The following is an 18166-nucleotide window of genomic DNA, read 5'->3' as shown; positions in this document are numbered from 1 at the left end:
TGCAGTTTTTGAGTAACTAGGGGCACCACAGGGTTTTAGACGGCGAGTAGATGTGAAAGATGGGATCCAGTGTCCTCCTGGCCCCTCCGGGCCGTGGCACAGCACAGGCGGCCTCGGCGCAGCACTCCGCGGGCGCGGAGAGGAGCCGCGGGGCGGGCGAGGGGGTGACGGGGACACACGGGGACGCGACGGGCGTTTTCACCCGGTTCACCAGAGACCGAAGGCGGCCGTACCCACTAACCGCTCTGTCCTCCATCCTCTGACCCCCGGGCCGCTGCGGGGGGGGAGCGGGGCCGGCGGCGGGTTCGGCGGGCAGCGCCCGGGGAGGCGGCTGGGGCCGGCGGCGGTGGGGCCGGGCGGTCCCCCTCACTCCTCCTGGCTGACCTCGGACGGCGAGCCCAGGCTCTCGGGCGGCTTCTCGGCGTCCCGGGCTCGCTCCTGCTCCGAGAGCTGCTCGCTGCTAGGGATGGAGTTCTTCTTGGGCCGACCCTTGGGCTTGGTGGGGGACTCCAGGCCGCCCCCCTGCAACACCTGCGAGGCGGGGAGGGGATAGAGGAGAGGGAGGCACGCCGGTAAAACCGTGCTGCCGTCAGCCCTTTTGCCCCGTTCCCGGGAGCAGAGCACTGCGCCCGGGGTCGCAGCCGGGCGAGCAGCCGCCGCTGCCGTGCGGCCTCCCCCGACCTGCGCCGATCGCTCTCCGCACCCGCGGGCCGGGCTGGGGACCCGAGGGGTGCCCAGGCGAGAACAGTCTTAAAGACTGGGGGCTTATTTTCTTTTCCTATGGCCAAGGCCGGCATGCAGAAGGACGAGCCCGCGGGACAGCGCTTGGTACACCGGCGCCATGGGGTCGGGACTCGAAAACTTACTATTTTCTTCCACTTCATGCGCCTGTTCTGGTACCAGGTTTTCACCTGGAGCTGGCTGAGTCCCAGCGATTCGGCCAGGTCTATTCTGCGGGCAAAAAAGAGAGAAACTGTGAGCCTCGGCAGCATTCGTGTTGGCTGGCAGCTCTCCTCCTTTTACAAGAAAAAAAGTCAGCCTTTATCCCAACCTGTCTCGTACCGTCCCGCGCTCGGTCCGGGGGGTCCGATATCGCCTACCTGTCGGGCGTGGAGAGGTACTTTTGCTTCTCGAAGCGTTTCTCCAGCCCCATGAGCTGCAGCTCGGTGAAGACGGTGCGGCTCCGGCGTCCCTTCTTGGCCTTGCCGCCGGACTCCGGGGGCCCCGGCTCCAGCTTGCCGCGGAGATGCAGCTCCAGCGGGAGATGGGGCGAGGCAGAACCGCCCTGCAGCCCAGAACCGGCGGCCAGCAGCGCTGAGCCCAGCCCCGAGCAGCCCAAGGGAGCCAGCGGGAACTTAAACACGGCGGCCGGCTCCGCCTTCAGCACCGCTGCGGGAGAGAGGGGCCATCAGCGCCGGATAGATCCCGGTCCGGCCCCCGGGGACCCCCGGGACTGCAGGGTGCCTCGGTTTCCCCGGGAGAACCAAACCCTGCAAGGAACCCCTGGCCCTTCTACTCTTTCCTCGGAAACAAGGTAGCTAAGTGAAGCGGAGCTCCTCAGAGAGAGGAGACCCCCCAGGGCCGGCGGGGTCAGGTGCCCCCGACTCTGCCACCCCCATAGCACAGGGCCGCGTTTTAGTCGGTAGTTGTTAATTACAGAATGAGTCCGAGGGTTACAAGTGGAAACGGTTTAAATCAACCGAAAAGAGTTCCCCTTCACTGCCACCCAACAGCTGCCGGGCCCGGATGAGCCTCGGTGGGCGGCGGGGGCCCGGGCACGATTCCGGCTTTCCCTCCCAAGTGGTTTCTAGGACATTTTCGACAATTTATATCCCCCTCCGTGAGCAACAGCCCTACGATTTTCCTGCCAAGATGCTCTCCAGGACAGACAGAGAGAGTTTCCAAAGGGAGTGGGCCCGGCCCCGAGGATGCTCCCCGCATCCCCGCGTTCCTCAGCGGGATGGGGCCGCACTCTCGCCTCGCTCCGCTCGCTTCTCCCCGGCCTGGCCCTGACACATTTCCCGGATAAACCTAGCGCCGTTCCCAAATTCAGGGCGGCTGCTGCTCCACTCCGGCCCTGCTAGCCCTGCCCGCCCCTCTGGCACCCACGGCAGCAAGCCTGGCGGCGTGGAAAGCATTTTCAGAGGCGTCTCTGCAAGACCTAACCCGAAATGGTCTCACTCTTTCCTCACAGGGCCTGATCCTGCTCTCACTGAGCCCGGCGGGACCTGGACCGTGAGGGCTATAAAGAGCCTTTTTGTCTGGTCCAGTATTTCAAATAGTTCTGCCCATCTTGAAAATAATCTTAATTTCCAGATGTTCTAACACAGGTCGCTCCCTCGCTCTGGGGCTCGACGCTTTTCTCTTTCTCTTTTAAAAGGAAAACAAGAAATCGGGATCCTCCTGTTCCATTCGTTTCCTCGGATAACGAAAGACATCTCCGCAGATTGCTATGGCTCGGGAAAGCTTTCTCAATCACGCATTAAATATTGGGGTTTAAAATATATATGAAATACAGGGGTTTAAAATATATTAAATAGTGGGGTTTAAAATATATATTAAATAGAGGAGGTTTTCTAAAAAACGATTGCTTTAATCCACTACATTTGTCCTAGATTCCGTATCATACTGGATAGAGCACGCTGGCTCGCACTTTAAATAAATATACATAATATTATGTATATATTTAACATATCAATCTGGGGTTTACAGCTAAATCAGTGCCGTAGAGCACCGTGCCGCCTCTTGCAGCCGTACCCACATACACCCCAGTGCGCAGGCCTCAGCAATTCACACCTCATCTAAAACCACGAATAAAAAACACCCAGGTCACCAACAAGGTGAAACTCAATGGCCGTTTTGTACAAGCGGCGTCGGAGCCGTGGAGCCGTTTTCTTCTCTTTAGGCCCCAAATTTTGGCCGGGCCGCAGCCGGGAGCCTCCCGTGGCACGGCCAGGAGCGGCAGGAACGCGAACAGCCGGCAAAGCCCGGCACATATAATTTTTAGGCAATTTCACGAGGATTTCTTCAAGGAGCGCGGCTGTAAAACGCGCTCGAGCACATCAGCGAGCGATGCCTCGCCGCCTCGCTCCCGTAGTCCCCAACCCGCGATCCCCCCCCCTTCGCTCCCAGAGCCCTCGGGACTCGCTTCGAGGGCTCCCCCGGCCCCTCCCGTTCCCCCCGGGGACGTACCGAGGTGGTTGTGGTAGGGTCGGGCGGAGAGCAGAGCCTGCACCCCGAACTTGAGCAGCTCCCCGGCCGGCGCGGCCCCCTTGGCATCCGGGGGGTCAGTGAGGATCTCCTCGATCATGAAGCTCCGGTAACGATGCGAGCGGTGGTCGGGGAAGGCTTCGGCCGGCAAGTAGTGCGCGGCCCCCAGCTCCAGCGGGTGCTGCATCCTGGGGCGCGGCGGGGGGGGCCCGGCCGCCGGGCCGCCCTAGCGCAGCCCCTCGGCTGGCGCTGCTGGCAGCCGGGCTGCGGGACGCCCCGCGGGGACTCTGCCCATCTCCCCGCCGCCCCCCTGCCCTGCCCCAGCCCCTGTCCCTGCCCCCGCGGGCCGGGCCCGCAGCGGCCCCCCCAGCGCGAGTGGCCCGGGACCGCCCCGAGCAGCGCGGAGGGCCCGCGGCCGAGCTCGCCGCACGCACGCGGGGCGCGGCACCGGGGAACGTCTCTCCGCCCCGGGACGGCGGGCAGCGGCCTATTATACCGCCGGCCCCGGCGGGGCTGTCAGCGCGGCGGGGGAGGGCGCGGGAGGGGCTGCGGAGGAAGGAAGGGGCCGGGGCGGGCGAGTACCTGGAAGCGAGGGGTTACAGCAGAGCATCTGATCCTCTGCCATATAAAGCAAATCAGCTTCTGCCCGCCGCGGGACAGCAGACACCCAAACAAGCCCCTTCGGAGCGAGGCCCCGGCCCCATTCCCGGCCCCTTCTCCAGTCCCGGTCCTATTCCAGTTTCCATCCCAATGTCCCCCCGGCCCCATCCCCAGGGCTGGCGGGACACATGTACACATGGAGACCCCCGGAGACCGCCTCGCCACCTGCCTAGGCTCCCGCCCTCGGGGCCAGCTCCCCTTGGGGCTCAGCCCCGCAGCCCCGGCCGTGGACCCGCACGTCCCTCTCCCACCCCGGGAGCCGCCCGGCGCGGGGCCGCGGGGAACCGGGGCGCAGTGGAGTCAGAGCGGCCCGGGGGCAGATGGGGGCCACGCTGCCGGTCTGGGCTCCCTCCGGGCCAAGGCCACAACACCGTAGCCAAGGAAAGGAGCTGATCAGGGAACGAAACAAAACAGAGCCCGAAGCCTAGCGTTTTGCATCACTTTTATAGCTTTCGACAACATTGTCCTCGGCACAAAGAGATTCGTTTAATTCTCCTTTAGCCCGGGTCACGTACGACAGTAGCTAATTAATGAGTGATCCCTACTCACTACCGACACACTTGGTGCGAGGGTCCCCACTCTTGAAATCCTCCCCGGGAAACGTGGGCACTAGCGGCATCGGGAGTGCCCGCGGCAGTGAGAGCTGATAGCTTCCGTGGGATGTCTTTTGGCCCACTCCCCACGGTGGGAACAGCACCGGACACGCGGGACCACGTGTTGATTAATTCCACCCGAGTTATCCCCCAGCCTCTGCGTCGGTGCTGGCCCACGCAGACGGATGGGCGTCGGGCTCGTCCGCAGAAGGGCAGCTCAGCCTTCGCCTTTATGGTTTCCGACACAAATAAGGGATTTCGGCACGTTTTGTCGGCCGCTGCCGCGGGTCTGCGGGGAATGCGCAAAGCCGGTGGCAGGGTTTTGCCCAGCCTGGCTCCCTAAGCGGGAAGGGACTGCCACGGGAATCACCCGTGGATGACTTCCGTGAGCAAGGCCCACGGAGGAACATGTCTCATCCGTGTCTGCCTGCTCCCCTCCCTCCCCCGGCCTCGGGTGTCTCCACGGTCTCGCCCGGCTGCGCGGTCCCCGTTCGGTGACACGAGTGGGAGCCCCTCGGGCAGCGCCGGCCGCGAAGTCACTGTGAAATTTCGTGGGTAGCTTTTGCACCCGGAGTGGAGGCACAGGTCCTGGATGCAGGGAGGAGTGGAACACTCGGGCCCTTAATTCTAATTGAATCGTCAAGGAAGGGACGTGTGGACGCGTTTAAGGAACTGTCGAGAAGACGAGGCCGAGATGCCCGCTCTTGTTGGCGTGATTTGAACGCCACTGCCCTGTCGTTTGGTACTCTGCCGTCGCATTCCACAAAACAGAGGTGTTTCTTGAATTACTTTATGCTCTGTCCTTCCCAGATAACCTCTTCCAGATGTGTACCGCCACTCGTACGGAGCACTTCCGCGTGGGTTTTTCTCTTTTCCTCACTTTTCTTCAGTTTCAAATTATGCCCCTTGCTCCGTGAAACTGTAATGACCTGGAAAATAATTACTCTATGATCCCTGCCCGGTCCTCCTCCTGCCCTGATCTCTGTTACGGATAGGGGGTCATTTAATTCAGACATTAGCGAGTTGGGAAACACGGTCGGGTGATGGTCGCTCATATTGGGGTGCCAGCTGTCCCCTCACGCTCTCCCTGGACACAGGGTGCGAGGCAGAGGTAGGGACCGGCGACCCCGAGCCCACTGAGATGCTGGGCGGCCCCAGGGCCGGGCCGCCGCCTCCCACCCCCAACTTGGGCAGCCCCGTCCCTCTTACAATCTCCCGGCGCTCTGGGGAGCCCGGACCGTGCTTATTGGGGCCCCCAAAGTCAGAACAAAACCCCTCTCCGATTCCTTCAGTGGCTTTATGTCCGCTCAGCTTTTGTCCGTCTCTATTTAGATCATAAGGTATTTTCACGCCAAGGTACTAATTTCTAACGGCCGAGGCAAAAGACGTCTTTGGAGCTGTTGTAATAAATATCGAGAGGGATAAATATGAGTAAAGAGAGAAGACTCTGCCGTATTCAAGCCAGCAGGCAAATCTACACCAGATTGTTTAAACAACCCCACCTCCGAGAGGAATACACTCACAAACAAATTGTGCGCCTACAAGAAATTACCAACTCCCCTCCTCCCAACGATTTTGTTTCATTATTGAAGATAAATCAAAGTGGATGAATAATACAATATATTCATCCCTCTGTCCTCATCTCTGAGCAGGTTCCGTTCAGTGCAGCACAGACCCGGTGTCACTCCCCAGTATCCACGGAATTACTGAATAGTATAAGGATAGAGATATCCTTAACAATAGAAATAGTATAAATACTGTAGAAATAGATAAAATATAAAATACTGAATAATACAAGGCTTTATCAACCTCGTGGAAACATCCGCCCGAGTCTTTTGAGATTGAGCAGATCAGAAACACAACCTGAGGATCACCCACGCCGGGAGCAGGCCCACAGACCCCCAAATTCATTAAAAACACCCCTATAAATGATCATTTATGGAAACTTCTCCTCTTATAAGATTTCGATGCCGCACTGTAAGAAGGGAAGGATGAGCTTTACCATCCGGCTACATTCACAGTCAGGAATTAACAGTCGTTGCAAAGACAATCCTACAGCTAAAAGTACATCGGCCAATATATTTGTTTTCTTAAACTGTGATTTTAAATGCACTTCCCACCTCTCCTCTGCAGCCCCAGCTTCCTAAAGAGAATCATCTTTCCCTGCAAAAGTGCTTCGCATTTACTGAGCGGGGTTTTTTTGTGGATTTGGGTTTGTTTGGTTTGAGGTGTTTTATTTTGCTTGCAATCGACACAGGCTTTATATAATTGTTAGAAACTATTTCTAGAGTTATCTATTTTAAAATAATCGTATACAAATTTATATAACTAGTTTTAGAAACTAACAATACACCTATCCCATTCGGAGGCTATTCTTTCATATAAAATTTAAACACTATTATATATACTTCTATATATACTTGTATATATACTGATTTATAAACTGATATAATTTGGTATAATCCATTTCTATTTAAAAAATTAAAATAATGATTTGATATACATGTGGAAGACATTTTACGGTTTCTTTTGCTGATTTTTGCACTCCAGATACATCTATAGTTGTCTCTGTTTTGTCTGGACAACTCGGCAGAGGATGACAGTTCAATAAGCACAAATTTTGCTATGAGGAAGGAAACAAGTTGAGCCAGGGATTTTGAATTCTTCGCTGGGGTGGGAGTACTTTTGCTTCGCGGGTTAATCCCTTTTTTGACGGGAAGAAGAATTTTGCACGTCACCGGCCCCTCAGTTTCAATCATCCCAGTATTTTCCTAACGCGAGAAAGAACTGAATTGAAACTCTTTGTCTCCTGGATCCTTCAGGAAACATCCCAACCGGGAAAACATTTGTACATAACGAGGGCAGCAAACGCACCCCACGAGTGGGAGCATCGAGTGTGCGAGCAAAACTCCGAGAGCGCCGGTGTGAGAGCGCGCAGCCCCGCGGGGCTCCCAACCACCGCAGAGAAGGGCTGAGGGCTGGCAAACCCCGGTGCCGGCTTCCCCGGAGCGGGAGGGTTCCCGGTGCCGTCCCGCAGCGCTGCTCGCACAAGCCGCGCACCTGCCCTGCAGTGATGTTCAGGTCGATGAATAACTGGGAAGTTTTTTATTTGTTTGGTTTTATTTGTTTTATGGTCTTGGTTTTGGTTTTCTTTTTAATATTAAAGCTCGCGGTGCACTTCAAACCCAAACCCTTCTCTGTTTTTCCAGTATCACCCGCTCTCCGGAGCCTGCTACCGGCCGCTCCGTCCCCGCTGCGGGAAGCGGGAGTGACCCCTATGGCACTGCGGGACCATCATTCCCGCGAGCCCCTGGCCGTTCCCACGGCGGCCTGGGGACGGGAGGTAGCCACAGCATTTGCCGAGTCCCTCCCTTCTCTCGCCGCTTAATAACCAAGAAACTCAGAGCGTGGTTCGCGGAGAGTGGAAATGGTGACACCGCGGGCCGGTTGGTAAGGAGCATTCGGGAATAGCTCAGTCCTGAGTAATCCGTTCCATTTAATGGCTGAGTAAATCTTCATCAGCATTTAAACACGTATCCCTCGTGATTTTCTGCAAGCACCTGGCCTCGTCAGGCGGTTTGACTCTCTAATTATCTCCGAACGTCACGTTTAGAGGATGCAATTCGGTTTGAGCGAGGGGGCGGGGAGCTGCGTCCCGGACTCGTTATTTCCCCTCTACGGGAGGAACATCACCCGTCTGCCCTGCTGCACACACTCTCACCAACTAGGTGTCTCCCAGTTTTTCCAGATCACCGGGAAGTCTGAATGTGTTTATATCTGACAGAATAGTCCACAAAATCAGTAGGTCCCTAACACAGCCGACTTCCCTCTGCACCAACAGCCCTGGGGACAGCACAACCCCGAGAGCTGCACCCCTCCTCTGGCATGCCCAGCACCAGCCATTCCACTGTGACACCTCCCCAGAATCCTTTTGCAGAACACTAAAAGAGCCCCAAGAGTAAGACACCCACTGTGAAAGCCTTGGATTTTCAAAATGTCTTTATTTATTTATTCATTAGTTTTACATTTTCCCCATTTCACAGCCTGGAAACACAAAGCAGTAACTAGCAACACACGTGGCCAGGTTTCAGGCCAGATGGGATTTCTTGTGACAGCTCCTCCTCTGCAAACTGATCCAGTTCTGAAGAGATTAGGTTCAAAAGCTCCTTCACCAGCACTACCAAAAGTGCAGTGTCTGCAGCCCCTAAAACACGTCTCAGCTAGCAGATGACTGCAACGATACCCTCTCTTGCTGACAGCATATATAAGCATCTTCCTCCAGCCAGGGCTGCTGTTGAAAGGCAGTGTGACAGTGGCACAGGCTGTCCCCTGCTGCCAGCCATCAGCAGAAATCCAGGGCTTCAAATCAAAACTACTTCTGCACAGCACAGCTGCAGCCAGAGCTACAGGTGTGGAGCCACGCATGGGAAACTGCAGGTAACAAAGGGGCTTTGCAAATGTCAGATGTAGAAAAGGGTGAATTAAATGTAGGTGTAACTCAGTAAAAATTTCACTCAACCTGAAACAGTACCTATAGCTGTGCTGTCCTTTTTGAGATGCTAAATGTGTTTCATATAGAAAACAATGACTCACCCTCATGCCTCCTGTATTAGTTGAAATTCAAGTAGTCCCTGCACCTATCACTAAATGAAGGATGCCTTTAATGGTACATCAGCCCTTGTGCTGGAAATGCTTTGGTGTTCAGGCTATTCACTGCGTGCACAGTTGACTGATTGGACTAGGACTGTTTATAGTTCATAAAATTAAGTTAATGACTCCATCTGTGTGGAGCTGATGCCTTCAGTTTTTTAAAGTGAAGAACCAGAATCAACCCTCTACATTCTTTGGTTTTATGGTCAGCCTCCAGTTGGTTGTGGTTCCTAGTTCTTGAGTACTACTGCAGATCTGTATGGTTTGGGTTTATAGATCAGCAGGGAGAGGTTTAACTCATTTAACACAAGAATGGCTAACTGGAATATTTTCTTTTAAAAATAACAAGATGTTTTATACATATTAAAATGGTATTAAAGCTGACTTCCCAGTCTCTCACAAGCACCACTATGGCTATTTGAACTTCCTCAGTTACAGAGCCAATTGCACAAAATAACTTTCATTAAATGCCAAACAAAGTAAAACAATTAAATGGTGCAGGGTTCCTTTCTGCTAGCATCTTTCTTAAACACACTTTTGATTCATATGTGTATCATTTTAAAATAGGAGTACAAAAACATTAAAGTGGTGCTGCTACAAGAGAGATTAGGAGCAGAACCTTTTCACACTCCTACAGAAATGAATGGCCCTGGCACAGGAGAAAGGTCTGCAGCCCGGGCTCACTGAAAAGAAAATCCCACTGGTCAAAAATACTGAAGAAAAATGTTCTAAAAATGAACAATTAAGTGCCTGAAATCTCTTTAACAGCTCCTATTGCAGGTTTCCCACTGCAAACGTTCTGCCTGACAGGCCAACAGATCTACTAGGGCTCAAACCTGCTGTTGTGGAAACATCAGCTTCTCTGGACCAAGGCGAAACAGGAAGGTGTTACCTGCCATGAGGAGCATTCATGACAGATGGCAATGAAAGAAGTGTGGGTTCCCAGACATCAGACACTCAGAAACTGAGAATAATCTACCACTGCAGGCCAGAATAAATTTTTTTGGTACTAAAATGCAAGTTGGGATTTCTGTATGCTATTTACATTCCTAAGAGTCTCTGTCCTAATCTGCGTGGTTTGGCTGAGATTCACCAGATTCTTAAAAACCTGTTGTAGGAGTCCTGACGATAAATCAGGAGATGAGGTTAAAATATTTTACAGGGGTACCTGTGATCAGGCAGGGGCTCACTGTCCTGAAACCCTCCTCTGATGCTGTAAGTCAACCTGTGCAATGATCCTGCACATCCTCTGGCCAGGGCTTTGCTTACAGTATCCTATTCCTAAAGGAAACCAAGGCACATGGTTGTTGCACAGGCAAATGAAATTAAGACTAATTTTCTTGTTGTGAACTTTGAGGAGAGACTCAGGCAGGCGGGGATGCCATGCTCACCCCCTCAGCTCTGCCCACTCCACCTTAGATCCTGCACCTTGCAGCAATCCTCTGCACCTCACACTGCCCACTGTGGACATCAATAAACTTGCTACACTGTGATATTTTCACCTGCAGAAAATCCATCTCATAGATTCACTTAGGTTGGGATGGCAGAGGGAAAGGGTGAATTTGTCTCCAGTTGTCCTCCTGTATCTCAGGATACAGCTTCAGTTGGAATAAACACATTTTTCTTGGAATGAAATAGGGAATTAGGAAGTAATGTTAATAGAGGTCAATCTGTACACAAGAAATTCCCCTCAAAGGTGTGAGATTTGGAGACATTGATCCCTTCACCATTTATTCAAAGGGTACTAGCTGTATGAAGAAATTATCTACTCTCAAGTTATATCCTAGACCCATTTACAGGCATTGCTACCACCCTGAAAGTTATCATGAACCTACAGTGTTGCAGGAACAGATTTCCTATCCATTCTAAGATGATTCACAAGAGCTGTCAGGTTTTCTAAAACTAGACTTAAGAAAGACCAATGTTTTTATCATGTTGCAGTTTCATGGCTTCTGATTTCCAGTCTGATCCTACAGACTTCTCTCAGGCAAAGCTTAGACTGTGCTTTGGGTCTTTTATTCTCCTTACATGGGTGAGCTGGTTGTAAGGCCTTTGATGCTACAGCAGGTATTCTGAATTCAGTGTAGGTGGGAAAACCTTGCTCACACCAAAATCCCAGAGGGAGGTTTGTTCTTCACTGCAGGCAAAATGAGATCTGATTTCTACATTGACTTCACCTCAATTCTTACATCTGATATGGCAAATTTCTATTTACTACATCCAGAACTAAGCTTCAAACCCATATATGGCCATGGCTGCTTACCAAGTTTAAACAGTTTTGCTTTCCATACATACATTGTGACACTCACACATGTTTGGACTGTAATAGAAATTCCAAGAACCCGCTGATAGTTATCTGTCTGAAATAGAGTTGTTTAATACAGCTCTATCCTCATCGTGCCTTACTCAGCAGCTCTCCTCCCCTGATTTTCTTCAGCCTTTCAGCTGCCAACTCACACCTCTGCGAACTGAGCCCCTCGGGCTTTCTCGGACCCCTACTCAAGGTGTGAAGGTAAAGCCTGCAAAGGGCTGAGCGGCACCAAGGGGAGGGAGGGAAAGGGGAATGGAAGGAAAAAGGGAAAGGAAGGGAAAAAGGAAAAAGGGAAGGGAGAAGGGAAAGGAAGGGAGAAGGGAAGGGCGCCCTCTGCTGACAGCAGGGAGCAGCGGCCCCCCGGCACCTCCCCGCCTTTTCCTGCCCGGTACCGACGGGACGGTCCGAGGTTTCTGGGAGGCTGCCGTGCAATGTGTCCCACGGCAGGGAGATATCTGCCCCCAGCGCATCCTCGCAGCAGAGGCAGTGACATCCCGGAGCCGGAGGGCATGGGGCAGCTGTGTGCGCAGTAGTTTGTGGGAGGTTTTGTTTTGACTGACTTCCCACCTCACTACATCCTACTGTCAGGGAGTTGCAGAGAGTGATGGTGTCTCCTCTCAGCTTCCTCTTCAGGCTGAACACCCCCAGCTCGCTCAGCTGCTCCCCATCACACTTGTGCTTCAGACTCTTCCCCAGCTCTGGTGCCCACCTCTGGACACACTTCAGTTCAGAACAATTACTCATCTTGCAATGATAATATCTAAAAAAGGAAACTGTATAACAGAAAGAACATCAATACAGAGGAAAAGAAGGAATAGCATAGCCTTGAATCACTAAAGATTAGCCTGAGTAACAGGGGAGATTCAGTGAAGAGCGAACTCACAGCAATGCTATGTTGCCAGTAAGGCAAGCACAGAAAGGGTAGCAAGCAATGGCTGTGCCCCAGAGACACAGAGACAGTGGTAGCTGGGGACTGACACCTTTGCCTACCTTTCTACAAACGGCTTAACAGATTTGGCACACTACTCATTGAGAGCCAGATGAGCCTAAAGCCTCTCAACTGCCAGGCATTTGCACTTACACAGTGGTGCTGAACACCACAGTTAAAAGGAGACAACACCATTAATGTAAATCTTCCCACTAGTTTTAGTAAGAGAATGAAACCCTTGGCTTACTCAGAGAAATCAGCTGTAGATCATGTTTGTCCCCTTCAAATGCCTAATAAAGTTCCAGCAAAAGACTTTTTTTTAAAGTCATTAACATCATGAGATTTTGGTTCACAAAGGGGAAAGTTCTACTTAAAATATTTCACTGAAGGGCAATGTGAGCACACAAAACCTGGCATTTTAGCAGTAACAGTAAATAACAATCATTGTTTCCAAGATGGTTTTGTACCTGACAATACCAACACCCCTGCACATCCAACAGCTCAGACATGGGCTCTTGCAAATCAGCAACTGCCTTCACAAAATAGTGTGTAAGTCCCTGCACAGCCCAGCTCAGCAATAAACCTCCTGCATTGCATCACGGTGTGCTCTGGAGCTGAGTGCTAATGATCCAGCTGTCAGAGAACTACATGGGAGCATCTCCTCAAACCCACCCCAGACTCTGCTTCTGCTCCTCTTTTTTATACCACCTCACCAACTCCTCGGTGAAGCTCCACACAGCATCACCACAGCACTCCCTTTCCAATTCTGCCCTCCCATCAACCATGACAAGTAATTTTGGTCCTCCCAAACTGAACTCTGACTGAAATCTTCTGCCCCTAAAGGCTCTGAGATCTCTGTGCAACAGACATTCCCAGGGAGATCATATTTTTAACCAAGACAGCAGTTGTCACAGTCTTTTGTTATCTCAAAGCTCCTCCATGAACCTCTTTTCTCCTAAGTATATTTTTATATATTGCCGATAGTCTGATTACAAGAGAGGAAGCCAGTCACCACTGGGACTGTACCCAACAGCTTTGAAAGCTCTCCCACCTCATCCTGTGACTGAGCATTGCCTTCCAGCACAGACTTAGACCTGCAGCTAAAGGGCAGAGACACACGACCACCCTACTACATCTTCTAAAGTGCCAGTTCAGCTGCAACAGAGAAGTTCCCTGTCCAACCTCTCAGCAACAGAATGCCTGAGTGTCAACCGCACCCAACTTGGAGCTACTTCATACTGAGCTGCTCAGCCCAAAGCAAACATGAGAGTGATCTATGCTGTGGAACTGAACCATCCTACAGTACTTTTCAGATCAGTTTAGCTATGTCCAAATGTCTTCTTTCAGCATGAGTGCTGCTGATGCGCTGCTGAGGGACGGACTAGTAACTCACAACTGGAAATTCAGGATTAGCTTTTCTCTCTGGAGGACTTCTTGAATGACTGGCTTTTGGGTCTTAAATGATATCAATCCTCTAACAAGCTATGGAAGAGCCTCTGAGTTTGACATTTTTATAAACATCAACCTTTATATCCTCAATGTTTGTTGTTTAAGGAAATCCCTGCTAGTTCTTACGCATGTATAAGCTATAAAACAATTGAATTAATACCATATGAGGGTAAAGGGGTGAAAAATCACATCCTCAGCCAAAATAGTTGAGGAAAACTGTACAGTCGAGGTTTAAGGTTGCCTATAGTGACTTTGTATTTTGTTTAGACATTAGTGTTCATACTTCATGTAGATTATATGCACTACAGATTACAACAGCATGTGATGTGTGTTGTATAATTTATGAACTATTAAACTCAATTCTGATGTTTTGGGTTTGTGAGCTGTAACTAAACAGAATCTAAACTACCAGCAAATGAAGACTTTGTTCTCTTTTTGTGCTGAATTAAACCATTTTGAGGGGTGTGTGGGGGCAGACAGACCCAAAGCCAAATACTTGCACACTCACTCTCACAAACTGAGAGCTCAAGTTTGATAAATTTAAATATCTTTTATGTTCTGCACATCCATAAGCTCTACTGGTGGATTAAAACAGGGAACATCTGCCTGTCTTAGTGGTGTACGTGAGTGGAAGACCATGGCAACTGAGGAAGACAGTGGGGAAATACTACTGCTTCCTCTGAGCCACAGAGATGCCAGAGGAATGGCTAATGGTTGTATGACTGAGTACAAGTCTGAACTGTTCTCAAAAATGGAGCTGCAGTTTCTTTTTTGTTTTGAATAATCTAGCTCACTTAGACACAAACACACCTGTGAGAGCATGGGACTCAGGACAGGCTCCTCTCTCAGACTGGCAGCCTATGCTGCAGCCCATGCCGTGGCAGGGAAGTGCAGTGATGGCTATGATACCTCAGCTGCCAGTTCAAAGCCCCTTTGCTGTGTCTGGGTAAGCAGTGGGCAGTGTGTGAGTGAGCACTGGCAGAGGCAGCTGGGAAGAATGGAAGGAAATAGCTGTGCAAGTTGAGTCATCAGGGGAAGAAAGAAAAGATCTATTAAAAAAGATGAACCTACCAATGCTCATTTTCCTTTCTCCCCTGCGTCGTCTATGCAGATTCTCATGTTGTGCAGCCTGTAACTCAATTAAGCTGCCCTCCTAGAATTCAAATACTATCTCTTGTGAATACTGGTCTCTCCTTTAGTGGCAATAGTCTTTGGTGATAAGTAGGTCCCAGTCAAAGATACTACAATCGGGCTTAGAAACAGATTTCTGCTTGCAGGCAGCTGAAGAGTAGTATCAAAAACTGCAAAGGTCTTGTCATCTCAGTTCTCATATGTAAATTCTACCTGATGCTAGACAGCCTCAGACAAAGTTTTGCAGGCAAACACCTGCAATTATTTTAGTTTATGGCCAGTACAACCAGAGGACACCAAGAACAGTACAACCACACATAGCATACCCACACACCGAGAGCACCATTACCAGCTGGCTGAGGGTCTCCACTGAAGACAGGTCAAATGATACTGGGAAGCTGGGTTATTTTGGGCTCTCAAGAGTAAGTGTTCATTCTCATTCCCATGCCTGGGGTTTAGCCAGCAGCACTGAAGCAAATAGCCTGATAGAGAGGAAGGAGGAACCCAAATAAAGAGTAAACCTGGAAATCCTGAAGAGTGAGCAGAAGGTGCAACCCCTGCCCTCTGAGTATGTTGGTGGGCATACTCTCCCTCTCCCAGCTATGGGAGCCAGCCACTACCTTCTCCTTTGCTTACAGCTCACTCAGCTATCCTCAGGGCTCAGAAAGAAAGCCCATCTTGGCCAGACCAGTCTCTTGTTCCTCACGGATACTCAGCATCTGTGGCTCTATCCAGCAGCTGAATCACCAGAAGGACTTTTGCAAATTACACTTCTCCATAAATTTTCATTTTGCTTTGACACGTTTTATTGTTTACAAGGTTTACTTGGGAGATGAAACACAAGTTAATGACATCAACTGATATGTCAAGAAAATGGATTGATCCACTCTCCCCTCCAGACGGGCTGCCTTTGCGTGGCAGAGTGCAAGGAAAGGAGAGGGGATCTGTCAGGAAGGCACATTTGAGCCATCAGCCTGACACTTCTTTATTGCAGCCTATTTATTTTTGATCATGTGCTTTGACAGAAGTCTCATAAAGTGTTATGCTCCTTCTGTAGGGTCAGAGTTTTGTGACCTTCCATGATTTTAGAGAGAAGGAACATAATTTTAGAGGGCATGTTTATTATTTCTGCAAACGGTCTGTTTTCCATGCCAAGAGAACACTTTTTTCTGTATGTACTTAGATGACAGCTCAACTTTACTGGCTCACTTTCCTGACCAAGTCTTGCCTGACAAATGTTTTTAATCATAGTCTGGCAAACAAAACAATATTAATAGGAGAATTGAGCAAATAATCTCCAGAAAACTGCTGATTTTTTTTTTAAACCTCCTTTTATTGCTTCCATAATATCTCTGAATCAAATGCAGCTTCCTTGAGCTCAACTACCATTTTAAAGCACTCTATTTTTTATTGAAAACAAAATAACTCCATGAAATTGGAAAAGCTGCTTGTAAAACAGTTAGTGGTGACCATGAAGGTCCATGATGTTGCTTATGTCCCTGAAGAAACAAGTGTCAATGTCGTTCTGGCATGAATGCACATGCTTGGTAGTTTAAACTCTGGACAGACAGTTTCCCGATCTGTTTTTACTGTCACAAATGCTCATGGGTGGCAGACAAGACCACAGCCAAAACAAACTTGTCTTAAAATCTGAATGGTTGACTTTTATGGTATAGATTGATTTCTTATGAATGCATTCAATCAACTTATTTTCGCTTTGAATAGTGAAGCTGTATTTCAAACGACACTTTCTGCATGTCCTGCATCCATACCTGATCAGATGCACTGCTCATGAGGTTATGCTCATGCTGATCTCATTCATATTTACAACACCTAAGACATGTAACCCCCTAAAAAAAACCACCCCAGTGAGAATAAGAGACCTCTACAGAACAGAGAGAAGGCTGGAAACACATAGGAAAAATGCATCCCTTTAAAAGAAACAGGAATCAAACCCACACGAAACCAAATTAAAGGACATGCAATGGGCATGTCAGGAACTAGAACTGTCTCTGCTGCTCCTGTCCAGCTCTGAAACTAAACTCATCTGGCAGTGAGGGGTTTCCATCCTCATGCTGTTGTACACCAGAGAACAGGAGGGATGAGCAAGAAGCATCACCAACACACTGCCTGGGATAAAAGTCTTGGGAAGTGTGGGGCAGTGAGCATCCCTTGTCTTTGCCAAGATAAAGGTGGAAAGATAAAAAGGTGAAGGAGTTCTGGCAAAATACTTTGTGTCTGGAAGACCCACTGACTCCAGCCATAGAATGTACAATGTTGCTTGGGATCCACTCTCCAAACTCACAACAGCAGCATTACCATGTTCCACTGAGGACTTTTCTAACCTCAGAAGCAGCCTCTCCAGTGATTTTCTCTTGCCATCGGCACCGTTTGGTTACATCTGCTGATTATACCCCATAGTCTTTTACTGCCTTCCCATTGTGCTGATGCCTATGCCAAATACAACAGGTATTGTCCAACGCTGATGTGCCTGTGTGAAGAGTGCAAACAAAAACCCTGCAGTGAAAACCTCAGTCCTCTTTGTAAAGGCTGCGTTTACACTGGAAGAGAACACTGCTGTCCCCAGCAAGCAGAGGGGTATCAGAAAACAAAGTGAGGAATAAAGCATTCAAATCCAGTGCTTGTGTTAGAGAGGTAAAGACCAGACACAATTTGGCTGCAGAAGTGAAGGTAAAAGGTTAGGTATATGTTTCATCTTCTTTAGAGTGTCTGACTTTATGGATTAACACCATGTTGGCCTAACACTGTGGTGCAAATACCACCTCGTGGGATTTCCAGCTAGGCAGGAACCACCGAGCTGAAGGGCAGGAACTTCCCAGATGAAGCCTATTTTGTCCCCACAGCAAGGAATGCAAAAAGAACCTTAATGAAGAAAAAAGTGTTTTAGAAAGCTGGAAAAAGAAAAGCTGCACCATGTAAATTTGCCACAAGGTGGCAGGTGCTGATCTAAAATAAGTTCCAGTCAGGTAAGAGCTGTAGGACTTCAGGGCAGAACTCAAATCTGGGGTAGACACGTTCAGCTTCACTGGAGTGATTCTCTTAGCATCAGGTTCGAGTGCAGCCTACGGAATCTCGTTGTGTCCCTAGGACTATCGCCAAACTTAAATTCACATCCCTTCCTGGAAAAGAAAGTTTTCCTCTCCCCAGTTCACCCCTTATATGCTACAGAACTGCTTCTCCATGATTTTGCTTCTATATATGAACAAAAAAAAT

General features: G+C 50.1%; 1 protein-coding gene across 1 annotated transcript; it reads right to left on the bottom strand.

Annotated features, from left to right (window-relative positions):
- Positions 1-366: 366 nt before the first annotated feature.
- On the bottom strand, positions 367-3397 carry BARX1 (BARX homeobox 1). Its single transcript, XM_062008639.1, has 4 exons — positions 3193-3397; positions 1101-1389; positions 867-951; positions 367-531 (listed from the first exon to the last, which is right to left on the bottom strand). The coding sequence occupies exons 1-4, from the start codon at positions 3395-3397 to the stop codon at positions 367-369; spliced, it is 744 nt and encodes a 247-aa protein (XP_061864623.1).
- Between the last annotated feature and the right edge of the window lie 14769 nt (positions 3398-18166).

The sequence above is a fragment of the Colius striatus genome, chromosome 15 (genome assembly GCF_028858725.1).
Source record: "Colius striatus isolate bColStr4 chromosome 15, bColStr4.1.hap1, whole genome shotgun sequence".
Lineage (NCBI taxonomy): Eukaryota > Metazoa > Chordata > Aves > Coliiformes > Coliidae > Colius > Colius striatus.
Note: the sequence above shows the minus strand (reverse complement) of the source record. Positions and strands in the feature narration are given on the sequence as shown.